This window comes from Scardinius erythrophthalmus, assembly GCF_964197995.2.
Source record: "Scardinius erythrophthalmus genome assembly, chromosome: 10".
Taxonomy (NCBI): Eukaryota; Metazoa; Chordata; class Actinopteri; order Cypriniformes; family Leuciscidae; genus Scardinius; species Scardinius erythrophthalmus.
This window is the reverse complement of record NC_138230.1, coordinates 17984734-18001154: the sequence shown is the minus strand read 5'-3', so window position 1 is coordinate 18001154 and position 16421 is coordinate 17984734. Positions and strand designations below refer to the sequence as shown.

Genomic DNA, 16421 nt, shown 5'->3' with positions numbered 1-16421 from the left:
AACATTATTTTTGTGAATGGATGCAGCACTATCGCCAATAGAAATGGACAACTTTAAAGGCGATTTTATCCATGTTTCGATTATAAAAATTTAAAGTACTGCGGAAACAAAGACACCTACATCTTGGATGCCCATAAGGTAAGCTAAAACATATCAAAATTTAATTTCAAAGTGAACTATCACTATAAGTCATTCTTTATCACTTACTTATATAACTCTAATAAACATAAAAAGATACTTATAGGCGTAGTTCACTTAAAAAAACAAAACAAAAAAAAAACATGTAATCATTTACTCACTTTCACTTGGTTCCAAACCTGTATGGCTTTCTTCTGTTGAACACACACAAAAAATATATTTTGATGAATGTTGGTAACAAGACATTTAATGGTAGTCATTGACAAGTGTTCTGTATATTCAATTGTTGTACTTTGTTGACTGATTGCTGGATAATTTGCAATAAACAGTGTCTTTAAATCAAATAAAGTGGATTACATCACTCTGAGGTTCTTACACTGGCTATCTGTCTGTCAAAAAAATTCATATCAAAAAACTACAGTTGGTTATTAAATTAACATTTTAAGGCCAAAGTAAATTTATAATCTTCTGATGCACTATGAAGAGCAGACCTCTCAGGTCATCTGGGACAGTAGCCAGCTACTTTTATATCTCCAAAGTCAAAACAAAACATGGAGAAGCAGGATTCAGTTTTATATCTGAAACAAATTCACTGAAAACTGAATGTATGCTGCATATTGTAATTATTTAAAAACAAGTGTAAAGACTTTGTTTGCCACTACCTTTTATTAATTGGAAAGGAATTTTTTTTTTTTTATAATTTCTTTTCATGTTGCACTATGCTGCTGTTAAATTTTATGTAAAGTGCTTAAAAACTATTATTTATTACTCTAATTTAAAAACAATATACTGGTATCTTTATAATAATAAAAAATAGTAATGAATAGTTTCATGCTTACCACATTCATTGAATTTAGATACATTTGCAATAACACGTGCAGGTAACGTTAACTTTTTGGAGAAAAATACTACTCTGCAATGTTAATGTTAAAATGTCACGGTTTCTACACATTATAACAACTAACTAATTTAAACAATGAACATATCAAAAATAACACGCATACTTACAAGATCGAAGTAGAAATGTGAAGGTTTTCACTCAGACTGTTGCTCGCCCGTTGCTCTCCGACAGCTGCCTCGTGTAAAATAAAATGGTGGAAATGTTTATCGCGAAATTTGGCTAAAGTGATCTAGTCGCGCAATGCCAGTAGTCCCAGTAGACATGTCTCAGTAGTGTTTCGATTGTGCCATCTAGCGGTTGGGAAATGCAATTGCATTTGATTAGATTTTTTATTGTAGATTGTGTATGAATGTTATGTTTATGTGTGACAGAAAACATATTAAGCTGTGTGAGCGAAAACATTTCAAAGACTAATATTCTTATACTATATCGCTGGTCTGAATCTGGGCTATAGTAGCCAAGCCGTACGTAGACCAGATTGCCTTGATTTCGCCAGGTGGGCTAAAGCAGACCGCATATAGCCCGTCCAATTTGGAGCTAAATCGTGACTACAGATCGACCATGTCGATATTGAATCTTGTAGATATCATACCAATGCGAACATGATGGAATATCAACCATTTCATGCACTGTCTGGCAAAAAACAACAATTAATCAGTTTTGACTAAAAGTGGGCTACAATAGCCGGGTCTGAATACGAGCTAAATCGTGGCTACGCACAGCCTACACATATAACATGTAAAATAAAGTAAACCAAACAACTTGTAATCACAGTAGACTTTGCTTGCATGATGGAATATCATACATCTCACAAGTTATTTTGGAAAAAAATACATTTATCCAGATTAAATGTTATTTGGGCTAAAAGTGGGTTACGCATAGCCGGGTCTGAATACGAGCTAAATCGTGGCTACGCACAGCCTACACATATAACATGTAAAATAAAGTAAACCAAACAACTTGTAATCACGGTAGACTTTGCTTACATGATGGAATATCATACATCTCACAAGTTATTTTGGAAAAAAAATACATTTATCCAGATTAAATGTTATTTGGGCTAAAAGTGGGTTACGCATAGCCGGGTCTGAATACGAGCTAAATCGTGGCTACGCACAGCCTATGTAGCCTAAATTAAAGTAAGCCAAACAACTTGTAATCACGGTAGACTTTGCTTACATGATGGAATATCATACATCTCACAAGTTATTTTGGTAAAAAATACATTTATCCAGAATAAATGTTATTTGGGCTAAAAGTGGGTTACACATAGCCGGACAATATCGGGTCTATATTTAACCCAGACGTTGAAAAGACGGCTATTGCTTGCTGGTAAGCTAGAGTGATGACACTCATACTGAACATGCACAGTTAGACCCTCCACCCACCAAAAAGACAGTAGACATTTTCAACATCTGCTGCTGCATTTATTGAACAAAACTTGTTTTGGAGGTATGAAAGTATTTTTTTTTCATGAGATGTATTTTTGTTATACTGTCCAGACATTTTGTATGAATTAATCAAAACTTACTTAGTTTGAATTATTGTTGTGTTGACTTCTAAGTGACATGGTTAGCATGTGTCAAAGTCAGTGTGTCTAGCAGGCATATGATGTTCTGTCATGGCTGATAGGGTCGGGGACGGTTGCAACAAGTTATAAATTGCATGTTTAATAAAGGTTTGTTGCATTGCAAATTGTTCAATTCTTCCTGTCTGACACTGAAATATGGAGAGATTGAATAGCATCTGTAATTCCTGCACACTGAATCTATGTAGGCCTATGTTTTACACATACACAAACAAAACTCAATAACTGTTATTTGATAAATATGACGAAATAAATAAATTATAGGCTACAATAATATTATTGAAATACATAATACTATAATATTATAGTAGGCCTAAAACAGTTAATATTTTCAGAATTATATGCTCATTGACACAAAAAGCTAAAATTAATTAGAGAAATTTAAGGTATTTTTAACGCGTTGCAACAGTCCCTGGGTTGTGTTGCAACCGTCCTGGGTCGGGGTCAGTTGCAACATCTGACTTCTTCCATTCAAATAAATACTGTGAACGATATGTCATATATAATCATCTTTAAATGGTATGGGTAATTAGCAGACAGATGCAAGTTTAATATATACAAATTTGGTTGGTCTACTCCAAATAGTCTCTGAGTAACTGAGAGAAATGCAAAAAGTGTTGCAACTGTCCCCGGTCTCCCCCTACCTATTTTAATCTATGGGCACTTTTTGAAAAATTACTCACAAAATCTGCTTGATAAAAAAATTTTTAGAGCATGGCATGCCTAGAAAATGTACATGCATTATCTAAATGTTCATGTCGTTTTAGGATTTAATTAATTTGCCTGAATTTTCCAGGTCTTCTACATCTCACACAAAAGCTATAGAGCTATCAACGCCTAAATGAATCTCCATCGGTCATGTGGTAGCCTACAAGTGGGCGATCTCAGAAAATTCTGCGTTTACAAATTGTGATTACGAGTTCAAAGAGAAAGTGTAACCTTCGCTTTTCGATAATCCGACGTGGCGTCGACGCACGCGCTTCAGTTGAGCCTTGAGCGGGCTATCTTTCGCTCTTCTGCACAAAACACTTTCACTTATTACCTTTCGAGTGACAAGTTATTCATCTATTTATACAAAGTTCACTTCTCAAAGTTATTTTCTTTTTTATACAAATTTTCTCGCATTAGGCTATAGCCTAACCAAGCTATTAGCTTAATTATTTATTTAGGCTACTTCACGTTAATTTATCACGTTTATTTGTTTGTTTGTCATTCTACACTGCATTCAGTCAAAAACGAAATATTTAATGTTGATAACTTTTTATTACTGGTTTATAATTATTTCAGTTTAACTGATCTATGTTAATTTAAATTTTTGTAAGTCTATTCTAGACAATTCAGTCAACCAAACTCTGCATACTTCACTCGCTTTACGTGATCAGTTAAAAATCGGGCTTGTCCAAAGATTATTTATGGTTCTGTTCATGTGGAACCCAAACTTGAGCAAGGAAGCAAGAAGATAAATTCCCCTATAAGCTATTGTACCGCCTCCTCCTGACATTTTGGTAACTTACTTGAGTCTCGTCCGCGCGCATCTGTCAAAACCCCCGATGCAACACGTGTGAGATGACATTTTAGTTAGGAGTCGAGAGAAGACGTTTAAAAAATTAGTGTACGTGCTGAATCTTTTGCACTTTCTTATACGAGAAATACTGTGGACTTGTCTCTTAAACAAAGCAGTTGTTGAATTCATATTCTTCACCGTTTCTTCATAATCCGTCGCTTTTTCAGATCTTTGGCTGTTGATCTAGCGCAAACAAGGAGTCTGATTAACAGATACAGGTATGTAGCCTACTTTAAAAAATATCTATCAAATCTTACTCTTGATCGCTTGATTTCTTGCTTCACTGGACTAATGTAATAGCTATGTACGCGAATTCAACAGCCTACATGTCTTAGTCTATGTGATGTAAATGAAGTGGTAAGTTTGGAGATGAATGTTGGTCTGCTGTGCTCATTCTATTGTGACTGAGGTTATTTAAACATCCTCTTAAGTCTTTTTGAAGAACTCCATCCATTTTGCCTACTGCCTGTGCCACATTTGTGTCAATAAAACAAAGGATTTTGAGCTGGTGTCTTTTAAACCTTTTTGGGTAGAGAGATGGAGCACCCCCGTATTACAGTTTTTTACAATCACTTTGCTACTATTTTCAGAACCTTGATGTCATTTTTCAAAACTCTAGACACAAAACTCAAAACGGTTATCACTTGTAACACAGGATGTCTAATGTTCAAAACATTGCATTGTGCATTCACATCTTGAAAGAAATCTTGCACTTGCACAATCATTGGTTCAAAAAACAAATTTACTGTGAAATACCATTGAAACATAACTATAGATCACCCACACACAAGCAACCGATAGTTTCACTGTGTCATTGTTCGTACAATCATTAAATATTGTAGAACAAAATAGGTGATACAGGTTTCATTATGGTACAGTAAATACATCTCTGTAAAAGTACTGCAGTAGTAGAGAGAATACTACAGACACAGTGGAATCATTGAACAAAGTTTGTAATATATTGATGCAAAACACTACAGTACAATCACAACATAGGTTTATTTGAATCAAAGCAAAAATAATTAGCTATGAAATCCACAACTTTCCTGCGAGTCTTAATGGGCGTCGCCATGACACTCGATACTTCCTGTTGCCGGTATCTCAGTTCCAGTTTAGCGTGAAGCTTGCACACAAGGGATACTCGCGTCGCGGTACAAACGGGTGAAACTGATTACTGACAAGTAGTAATGCTGACAGATTAAGCAATGGCTCCTTGTGGCTCAACGTGTACCATTGTCAGGTGCACAAAACACGCGAAAACTGAAGGATTTTATGAATGGGAGTTGTTTCCAACATAAACGGACCCTCTACGCAGATAGAGTGTTTCTTGTAACGCTACTTAGAAAAAACTGCAGTACAACTGTATATATTTTTAAGTGGTATGTTTATTGTTTTCAATAATTTGAAAATTAATTCGAGAATTAACTTGAATGTGCAGCAATTTGTACAAATAGAGAGTATGTTGGCCTATATTTGTTATAGCCATTAAATAAGAGCATTTAGTTTCATATTTGTTCAAATATTATAATGCAATTTTTTTCCATCTATGTTGATTATGAAAAGTGAACACCATGATCATCTTCATCTTTGCAGCAGACACTGACACAAAACACTAGTTTATTAATAAAAATCAATGCACGCGTTTCACTGGTTTTACAAATGCACATCTTGCTTATTGCACGCACACTCGGCACACATATGATGTCAAAATAACGAGATATTGTGTTGAAATAACATTATTAATAATAATAAATCTTTAATAATATTTGATTGAATGCCGAATGTTGTGCTTGTTCAATTTAATAACATTAATACTTTAATTGTGATCATTAAAATATTTGAATATTAAATATTAAGTGGCCAATTTTTGCTCATTTCTTAAAAGTATTTATATATATATAATATATATAGCACCCCCTCAGCACACGTTAAAAAATTATCTGGCGCAGCCCCTGGTTATAACGGCCCACGTATTAAAAATGATTGGGTCTAAATTGGGCTCGGGCTCATAATTACAGTTAATGTGTCGGGCCGGGCTCGGACACAACGGGCTCAGGTAGGGTCGGGCTTGATTTTTTGGGCCCTATCTAAGCTCTACTCCTCATTATCCAAGCAAATTGTTTGGGTTTGTTGAGGCTCTCTGATAGCGGTATCTTCAGGCTAACGTAAACCGGAAGTTCGATACCGGCTTGTTCTACGTTGCCATAGCGATCACGGGAAAGGTCAGAGTTCGGGAAAGTCGTGGATAGAAAAGAAAAGACAGTACTGTAAAACATCAAATGCAGTGTTCCTCAACTTGCTTGCTTGTACTGTAAGAAACAAAACAGGAGTGATTATCTATACAGTGCAGTACTGTCAATACTGTAAATAGTCTGAAAAGGTGGTACAGTATTTGGGACCATAGATTATGATACTGTAAAATATTAGACTACATCCATGGATATTGTAGTCTAATTGGTTCATGCTCCACACTAATTGGTGACAATGGATTCATTGTCACATTTAGCGTGGAGCATGAACCAATTAGACTACAATATCCATGGATCGTTATCTTGAAACTTTCATGATTTACAGTAAACATGGAAGATTGTTTGTCTGTTTCCACACAACTATGCATTCAGAGTAATGCAACAGTTACTTATCATTTTGAGCAGTTGTATCAATTGATAGTTAGATCATTGTAAGGAAATGAATAGACACTCATTTGAAATGTAATGTGTGAATTGCCTTTTGAAATAGCAGTACTTTGATGTTAAGTTGTGTCATATTGAACAGGTGATTTTTGTTGAATGAACAAATGATCTAAGTTTTATGTGTATTGTATCCAAGCAATTGAGAAAAGGGTTAGAGTTTTGAAAAATGTGCATTTTGATCATTGGTTCTGAGATGTGAAAAATGACATCAAGGTTCTGAAAATAGTAACAAAGTGATTGTAAAAAACTGTAATAATAATAATAATGTTCCCTCATAATCATTAATCAAAAATAATTTACCCTCCTTCTTGCAAGGACTTCTCTGAATGTTTACAGACAAGAGGACGGGACAACCTGTCACTCACATGAGATCACTGCAATAGTAAACCACAACCATCCAACGATCCATTGATGGTTCAAAATCAAGCCTCGCCATACATTTTTATTACTCAGATATACATTTCAAACTTTCATTCTGTCTACAGAGTTTTGTCATCATTTACTCACCCTCATTTTGTTCCGATGAACGTTGAAGAAAAAAAGAAAGTTTTGAAGATGCGCTAGTCTTTCTTTTCCCCGCAATTTCAATGTATGATGATGACTGAAGTTATCAAGCTTCAAACGTTTGCGAGCTCCTAGCTCCATTCTTTGTAACTCAATTGACAAATTTACCATTATGTTGTCCGAATTATGTTCCACAAAAGAATTAAAGTCATACAGGTTTGGAACAACACAAGGGTGCAACTAATGACATAATTTCATTTTTGAGTGAACTATCCCTTTATAAGGAATAAGGAGCCTCAGAATGACATTGGAAACTTGTGGAGAGTTTGTTTAACACCTGTTGTTCATCATAAACACAACTGCCAGTATGGCTTCATTGGCCCAGTGGCAGGGGAGTTCCACTGACTGGAAACCCCCCAATTAAAAAATGTCCCTAATTTGTCCTTGTTTAAGCCCCTTAGAGAGGTAGGTTTTATGTTGTCTTACTCTATTAGCATGATGAACCATATCTGTAACACCCATAAGCCACCACGTGTTGTGTACAGATGCAGCTGAAATGCTATTTCATTCACAGCATCTCTGACATTTTGATTTGTTGTGAGCTTTCTCTAATCTCACTTAATCCTTGCTATTCATAATATCTGTCATATTCCCCTTTTTGGATTTACTTCATGTTTTTGGCAAGAAGAGAAAACTTCTTTGGTAACCAGTTTCTGCACATTTAGTGTTTTTGAGGTTCATCACATTGCGTAACTTACAAGGGAATCAGCTGTGAATGGAGTTTTGCGTATTTTATGATGATTCTGTGGTTTCCAAACAAATAAAGGATTGTGCAATCAAAATTAGGGTATTTTACAGTTTGCATCCTTGAGAAAAGTCAATGAGTAAAGATGTTCATCAAGTGTACACATTTTCCAATGTGGTTTAATGCTGCCTGTTCACGTGTTTGTGCAAAGGATGTTTAAGAGAGCGACGAAGAAGCTGGTCCAACTGACAGATCCTGACAGAACTCTGATTGCGGCTTCCAGCTCGAATGATTCCAAATACCTCCAGCCGCTTGCGGTGGTTCTGAAAATCCCGAGAGTGTGGTTCTGGCAGAAAACTAAATACAGACCCACAGCCTTCACTCTCAATGACCTGCTGAATGGGAAAGCAATTGAACCAGGTAAAGTGAATAGCAAATAAGTATCTCAGTATATTTTTAGCTTAAACAGATGTGTTTTGTGTTGGGCAAAATATGCCAAAATGGAAATATCTTTTGTCCAAATGAAAACCTCTTTGTTTTAAACAGTGTGTAAGGAGAAAGAGTTTGGAAAGTATGAGGGAATATACATAGACTCCATTGCTGCATCTGTAGACATGGGAGCTGCAGCTGTCAACCTAAATATGAAAGGACAGGGCACATCAAAACTTCGTTTATCTCTCGGGAAACTTCAGACGGAATACGTGGATATTCAGACGCTAATGAATGACTCCAAAGGACGGTTAGAGAAAAACACTTTAATATGTATATCATTTTATTTTTTATTTGATAATTACAAACTAAAGAGTATTTTTAAGGGGTTTTTTTTATCATAATTTGGAAAATCTATTCAGAACACAACCCTGTTGAGTCTCTTAAAGGGACAGTTCATCCAAAAATTATTTTGGAGGACTTTATTCACTCTTCATGCTCCAAACATTTAAAGGAGAAACTTTGAAGAATTTTGAAACTGTCCAAAACAATATTGGATTGATTTGAAATCACTGCATGCACATGTGCACCAATTAAGTGATTATTTCCAGTAATCAGAGAAAAGACTTAAATCGCTTGACACAAGCAAATCTCTTCACATAACATATTTTGTTGATCCTGGAACAACATTCCTATCCAAAAATTTAGACCCAGGAACGCATGTAACTCAGGACGTGCATGTAAACATGAGTATATGATGACAAAAATGTCAATTTTGTGTAAACTATTCCTTTAACATACTTAATGCATATAAGAAGATAAACTGATGGAATTTGAAATTCATTCTTCACCTTTTGATTTAACCTTGATGACTCCTGTAGGAAATTGGACCTCACACATTCTTTGATCAAGCAGTCTCAAAAAAAGAAGAAAGGTTTTACCCTCCTTTCAGAGCGAATCTTCACCACCCGCAGCTGCTCCATCTCTTGTGCTGAACGGGAGAAGTGTGGCTACAAGGCTAAGGTTGGAGGGAATTGTTCTGAGGTTTGTAAGAAGTGTGTTCAGGGATTACAGTTTTTTTTCAATTTTGAAAACAGGGCCCGGTTTTTCAAACCCCTTCACACAATTAGCACAAATAATTACCTCAGATAATTTGCAAAATGAACTATACAATGTCTTATAAAACCTTATTTTGTTGTCATAATATACAATCATATGGTCTAATTCTGTTTGAATCAGTTAAACACTCCTGTGCTCAACCTAAAACACTTTTAGCATTTAGAGTGTAAAAATATATTCACCAACACCACATGACACCAATTGTGCAGACTAATGAAAATATTTATTTCTTTTCATGTACTCAAGTCAGCCAATACTGAACATTTCAACAAAACATTCACAAAAAATGTTTTTTTTTCCAGTTTTCATACAGTATTACCGAACATACCCTTGAACTGTAAGCTTACGGTAAAACTGTTACTTAAAAATACAAATTTGAATGTATTTTCATTTGCAAGGCAACGTCTTTTGGAGAAAGAATCTTTTGGAGTGACGAATTCACCTCCCTCAGTATTAGTCCGTGGTTTATTACATGGTCCACAATTGTTTCCAAAAACGAAAACGAATTTCGTTACACGGATTTGGTTGTCTTCCCTCTTCCTCTCTCTCTTCCTCTCCCTCGTCCTCTCCCTCTTCCTTTTCCTCTTCCTCTTCCTCCACCTTGTTCTCTCCGGATTCCGCCTCTCATCCGCACTCTCCCTCTTCCCCTGACACCGTCCATTTACGTGTGTTTAGTGTTTTGCAAATCACTGTGTGTAATGTTTTGCAAAAAGTGTGAAGCTGACCGTGTGCTTACAATCGTGCAAATCTAGGCCGGTGTTTTGCTCCGTGAGTGTAAGGTTTTGCTAATTGTGGGAAAGTTTTCATTTTAGTGTGTAAGCAATTGAAAAAAAAACTGTAAACAGTGATGGGCTTGAGATTAGCTCATTGCTTTAATAAATGCCCTTATCTGAGTGATTCTATAGTTTCAGGTGTTCATGAAAAACAGCTGCAATCTACACTATGACTCTGAGACTGCATTAGACATCCCACCGGACACTGTGATTGCTTACAGTGTCATTGAAATGACCATCGAAAGTGACGGCTACTTTGGTCAGTGACATTTACTGTATGTGGCTGGAGAAGGCTACAATTCTTTTTGATTATTATTATTATTATTATTATGTATTAGGACATCAGTAAGACAGGTGTGCTCTACATTTATTTGGACCTTTGATTTTTGTGTGAGTTTAGATTTGTGTGTCACGCCTAGTAGACTAGAAGCAGATGACACTTCCTGGAATCCCTCTCCCACTTTATCAGAGGTGGATGGTCAACGGCCACTGATCCAAGAAGGTTTCCCAATTGATACCCTGAAAGATGGTGTGTGTTTCAGTTCCTTTGTGTGCTGTGCAAGTATGTGTGAAGAAGCAGAAGTAGAATTGGCCATTTATTCCTGTTTCCCTTTTTCAAGTTCCTGCGTGGTTATTAGGATATTGCCATAGTGAGACCCTTTCATTTTTGTTTAAAGATATATATTTTGGTCTCCTTGCAGCACTTGCAGATGCTCAGACTAGCTTTTGTGCGCTGGATGACTTGTCTACTGAAAGCCGTTCCTCCATCCTGCTCCTGTTGAGGAAAATTCTGTTGGACCGATCTGTCTTGTCAGCTTTGGTGGGTAGAGTGAGTGAGTAATAGTTTGAAAGAAAGGAACAATGCTTGCTAATCTTGCACTCATATTATACAAGGTTATTGTTCAATTGTATAAATATGGTATTCCTTCTTTAAGGGAACTTTCTGTCCCCTAGGATGATTTTAAAGATTTTTTTTTATTGTCTCTATAGTTTTTTCCCTCCTTTTTTCCTCCTTTTTTCCTCATTTAACAGTGTTTAAAGGTAACGTCCCATAAATTCTTTATTTATTATTTTGTGCTTGTGCCCACACACATGCTTTTTTGGGTAACCTGATTTCACCAAGTGCAACATGTTCCTGGATCAACTTCTTTGTTGATCATGGAGCAACATGTCTGTTGATCCTGGAACAACATTCCAATCAACCAATCAAATTTGATTAACAAGTTTACAGTTTATGTCAAGTTTAGGGTTAGATGCTTCTATATCAGTGTTATCCAGCTATCATTTCCCTCTGATTTTAGGGATAACTTATTAGGTTTAGGGGTAAACTTAGGGTAAATTTTCGGACAGGAATGTTGTTCCATGATCAACAAAATATGTTGACCCAGGAACACGTCCAAATCGGCAAAAACAGGAAATGCTATTTATTTCTCTATTTTAAATTTGTAGTTATAATGAATATCACTGAACAACTTTCATTTTTTCAAGATATCTAGTAATGAAAAGTCCCTAATTGAAGAATCAGCTATATATATATATATATATATATATATATATATATATATATATATATATATATATATATATATATATATATATATATATACTACAGGGCCGTTGAATGCTTGAATCTGATTGGTTGACGAACGTTCTAAGGTGTGCATTATTTTCAGGGAAACGCACAGCTAAAGTAGTTCCAGGCAGGTCTTGACCGCATTACAGTTCCATATCACTTCGCGTAGTTAACGGTAATAACGGAAAATAGGATACAATTCATAACAAGAAAAAAACATTTAGCCGCATGAGCTTGATCTGGAATTTTCAATGTCTAGCTTCACAATCAATGGAAACATGCAGTTTAATTTGAACAAATAAAGTATATTCCTATCTATAATCAATAGAAAATTAAACTGAATATAGGCTAAATAAATGGATAATCCTGCAGCACGGATTATTATTGCAGATAATATAACAAATAAATAATTATTGATAGGCCTACTTGTTAAAAGGGCTTTGTGTTTCATTTATTTGGCTAGTCTGTCATCTGTCAATAATAGGAAAAAAAAAAGAATGAATTCGAATTAATTAAAAGGAATTGAATTAATAAATAAATAATAATATTGACGCACATGCTTTTCTGTCTCATTATTGCAACATCTCTCTCTCTAATAACTGCATTAATAACTGGGGACACACTTTAAGGCCGGTTATGAATGTAATTTGATACGTATGACTGATCATGCCCAAACGCGTGTTCAGCGCGTTCAGTCTGTGTTCAGAGTCGGTGTTTAAAATCTGCTGCAGTCGATGAAAACAGTCAGAGAATGTGTCAGCTAGTCGTGTGTCCCCAGCATTAGTCTGCTATCAGTGGCTCAAACCTCCGTTACTAACTCTAAAATGACGTTTTGGAATTAGCAACGGAGGCATTGGTTTAGATGCGTAAGAAATTAGTCCTACATACAAGAGCGTTTTAATGACAAAAACTTTACAAACGTCTTGAAATACATAATCTGAACAATGTTTCGAGGTGTGGTAACTGTAGTATAAGCGGAATAATTGACTTCAGGCCGTTGAATTATTAGAAAAATAATGCACACCCGAGGTGAACGGCCACTCCGCTTCGCGTCGTGACCGCATTACCACCTCGGGTGTGCATTATTTTTCTAATAATTCAACGGCCTGTCGTCAATTATTCCTTACATATATATATATATATATATATATATATATATATATATATATATATATATATATATATATATATATATATATATACATAGCTGATTCTTCAGTTAGGAACTTATATATATTAGGGATACATTTTTCAGAGGAGAAAAAAATACCCTATTTTTTTTTTTTTTTTTTTTTGTCTTATCTCATGGTCTTTCTGTCTTTCAGAGTGATATGTTAAGCAGTGGTGAGACTCCATGCTTCCTAACCAGTGAGCTGCCTGAAAACCAGAGCCAGATTATTAGTGAGTTTTTAGACTTACTGAAGTGTGAACCACTTGACAAGAATGGACTTTCCACATCAACGCCATTGTCCAGTTATAATGGATGTCAGATATCAACAGCCAATCACAGTGCTCTTTCCTTGGCATCTGAGTTAAATGGATCAAGCCTCAAACCAGAAGAACAGAATGGTCATCACACGGCGGTTTCCCATCAGAACGGATGCTCAACAAAAGCAAGCAAGCAGAGCATAGAGCTTATGCATGCCATTGAAATGCTTATCAGCGCTCTTGAAGGTTTGTACACCTAAACTCAGAGATATCTTGTGTACATAGACTCTTTCTGTTTTCACTCACACTGTTTAATTTTTGATTCAGAGCTGACGGATGCTGGACTGAACCTGCTAGAACCGTTCTGCACATCTGAAAGTCTCAAAAGTCTACAGGATTTAGTGAGTTTCTGCAGATTCTGCATTAATGTTTGAGAATTTGTATTTTATTATATTAAAATATGTTTAATTTAATTTTGTTTTTTCTGTATACCAAGGTAATTCATCTGACTTCTAACAACAAGCCACTCTGCAAGGACACCATCCCTGTTTTCCTACAAAGTGACGATGAATTCCACAGAGTGGAGGCACTTTTTAAGTCATGTAATGTTTTACTAAGGAAAGAGAATGACACACTAATCTCAGAAATGAAATGCGGAGAGGGATTCCTTCCTATGGTACTGTGCATTGCCATCCATGGCCTTGCTTCCCTCAGTGATGCATGATTTTTCTGATGGCTAAAATGGCCTTTTAATGTATAAAGTGTGTAAGTTTTTCCTGATTACGACATATTAGTAATACAGAAATTACACACTTTAGTGCAGCAGTATTATTAATTTTGTCTTTATTTTTGTTAGGGATGCTATAGTTTATCAGATATTTTGTAATATTAATAATATATACAGTACTGTGCAAAAGTCTTAGGCATGTTAATATGCCTGGAAGGTTTCTTCAAGCATCTTGGAGACGTTCCCGCAGTTCTTCTGGATTTAGTTTGTCTCAGTTTTTTCTGTTTCTTCATGTAATCACAGACGGACTCGATCAGATCAGATCATGCCGGCTGTTGTCAGACTCCTTGTGCATACACAAATCTCACTGGATTATTATTATAATTAATGGCAAAAAGAATGTTTGGAAATGTAAACTGATATTTCCTACTGACACACTACAGCAAAAGATGTAAATAACTGACTTAAAACCATTTGGGGGGGGATTTTAACATGCCTAAGACTTTTGCACAGTACTGTATATATATATTTACTGTAAATACTTTTTGGCATTTGATTTGTGCCAAACCATTTGATTGATTTGCTCTTTATCTCTACAGATAAAGAGCACATGCATATATTTTCTCCAAAAAGCTTCAATTTAATTGTATCATGCACTTTTATTATTAATAAACGGAAAAGAGGAATAAAGAGTAAAAATGGTCAGCATGTTTATTGCCTTGTTTTTGAGGTCTTGTTGACACAGAGACAAAAATACATTTGGCAGAGAGTTTATGACATTCTGGAATGCTGACAAGAAAGAAAAAAACAGCTGAAATCAACGCCTATTTGTTCGGTTCCTTAAAAGAAAAGAACTTCAAAGAAAATGACAGGATCATAAGACACAGACACAATGTGCAGCCCAATGTTGTGCAAGACAAGAATGGTGAATGAAATTTTACAAAACACACTATAAATAAAACAAACTGCACACATTGATATGGACTTTTGCATAAAAGATTCAATACATCTCTTAGATATGAAGATAAGCGAACAAATGGTTAAGAGGATCTGGTTTTAGGATCTGAAATGTTCTACATATAGTTAGCCCTTGGCCTGCTACACTCCGTCAGGTTAGTCCTTCATTTGAGTATAAATCAAAACATCACAGTAGGTTCAGGAACTACAAAATGAAGGAGGAACACGTGTAAAAATAACAGCAATAATAAATTAAAAAATATGGCCTCTGATTCGCCAAGGCCGGTTTTAGTTTTCCTCGTTTTTCTTTTCTTCCAACTCCAAAGAAGTTACAAATAGAAAGATTTCCGTTAAAAACATAGAAATACTAAAATAAATAAGTACTCTTCCCTTTCAGTTTGAGTAGAAAAAAACGTTGCATCGTATGCACAAAGAAAAAAGGTTGGGGCTAACGGTGCTTTTGCGGGAGATGACACTCATTTGGTTGGTCATTCCAAATGCTTAACTTCACTCTGCCCCATATCAGTCACCTTGGATACCAATCATACACACACTGTAAACAAACACACACATACACACACTCAAACATGCTTGCATGGTGAGCTTCTAAAAGTGCCCTCAGTAAACCCAGCTCACTGGAACCCACTGCGGTTCAGTGCAGAGTTGGTCCACGGCGGACTGAAGTTTCTCAAACGCACAGTCTAGGTTGTCATTGACAATGATGAGGTCAAAGTAGTGTCTGTACGCCCGCTGGATACGAGCGCTTTCATCTACGGTTTTCTTCAGATCCACATCCTGTGAGAACGAGAGAACAGAATTATTACTTGAGTTAAGAGAGAACTTCTGATGTTGACACAGATGAACCAGATATTCATGAAGTCCTTTTGTAAAACTTAGATTGAATATTGTCACTTTCGGAAAATATTAAATTTGTCCCATTGATCTGAGGAATAATAATTACATTGAAGAAGTTTATGGGAAATAATTGTAGCCCTTAATTCCCTTCAGCAGTGGGCGGGACTAACACGCAAGTGCTAATTCCATTGGCTAGTCTCTTCACCTTTTACCATCCCCATTTTGATGTCAGCAAATCACTTGGGCAAATATAGACAATGTGATTAATATTCATGAGGCCATGGCTAACATTTAAGAGCACGACAGTCACTGAGCTGCCGACAATCTCAAAAGAGCATAAAGGTAATTTGTCTTTGAATATTGTTGTTAAATATATAAACATTCTTACAGTTTGTAACAATTGGCCTTATTGGTTTGGTTAATGCGT

General features: G+C 35.7%; 2 protein-coding genes across 9 annotated transcripts in view; one reads left to right on the top strand and one right to left on the bottom strand.

Moving 5' to 3' along the window:
- The first annotated feature begins 4179 nt into the window (after positions 1-4179).
- gsdmea (gasdermin Ea) lies at positions 4180-14886 on the top strand. 4 transcript variants are annotated; one of them, XM_081377105.1, is made up of 11 exons: positions 4180-4239; positions 4359-4409; positions 8345-8553; positions 8680-8872; positions 9444-9606; positions 10587-10713; positions 10855-10983; positions 11156-11274; positions 13353-13701; positions 13783-13856; positions 13952-14886. In XM_081377105.1, exons 3-11 carry the CDS (start codon positions 8346-8348, stop codon positions 14177-14179), a joined length of 1590 nt encoding a protein of 529 aa, XP_081233231.1. In that variant the 5' UTR covers positions 4180-4239; positions 4359-4409; position 8345; the 3' UTR covers positions 14180-14886. The 4 variants fall into 4 exon arrangements, 2 of the variants coding, with proteins under 2 accessions (XP_081233231.1, XP_081233230.1); XR_014030986.1 differs by having other exon boundaries at positions 4196-4409; positions 13952-14337; positions 14696-14876; XR_014030987.1 differs by having other exon boundaries at positions 4196-4409; positions 13952-14358; positions 14696-14876.
- Positions 14716-16421, bottom strand: part of pals2b (protein associated with LIN7 2, MAGUK p55 family member b) — a 30989-nt gene continuing 29283 nt past the window's right edge. For 4 of the 5 annotated variants that reach the window (XM_081377101.1, XM_081377103.1, XM_081377099.1 and 1 more), the window contains one exon: positions 14825-15934. In XM_081377101.1, coding sequence (XP_081233227.1) covers positions 15758-15934 — 177 coding nt within the window. In that variant the 3' untranslated portion in view covers positions 14825-15757. Of the gene's footprint in view, positions 15935-16421 lie in introns of all 5 variants that reach the window. The other variant, XM_081377102.1, reaches the window with a different exon arrangement.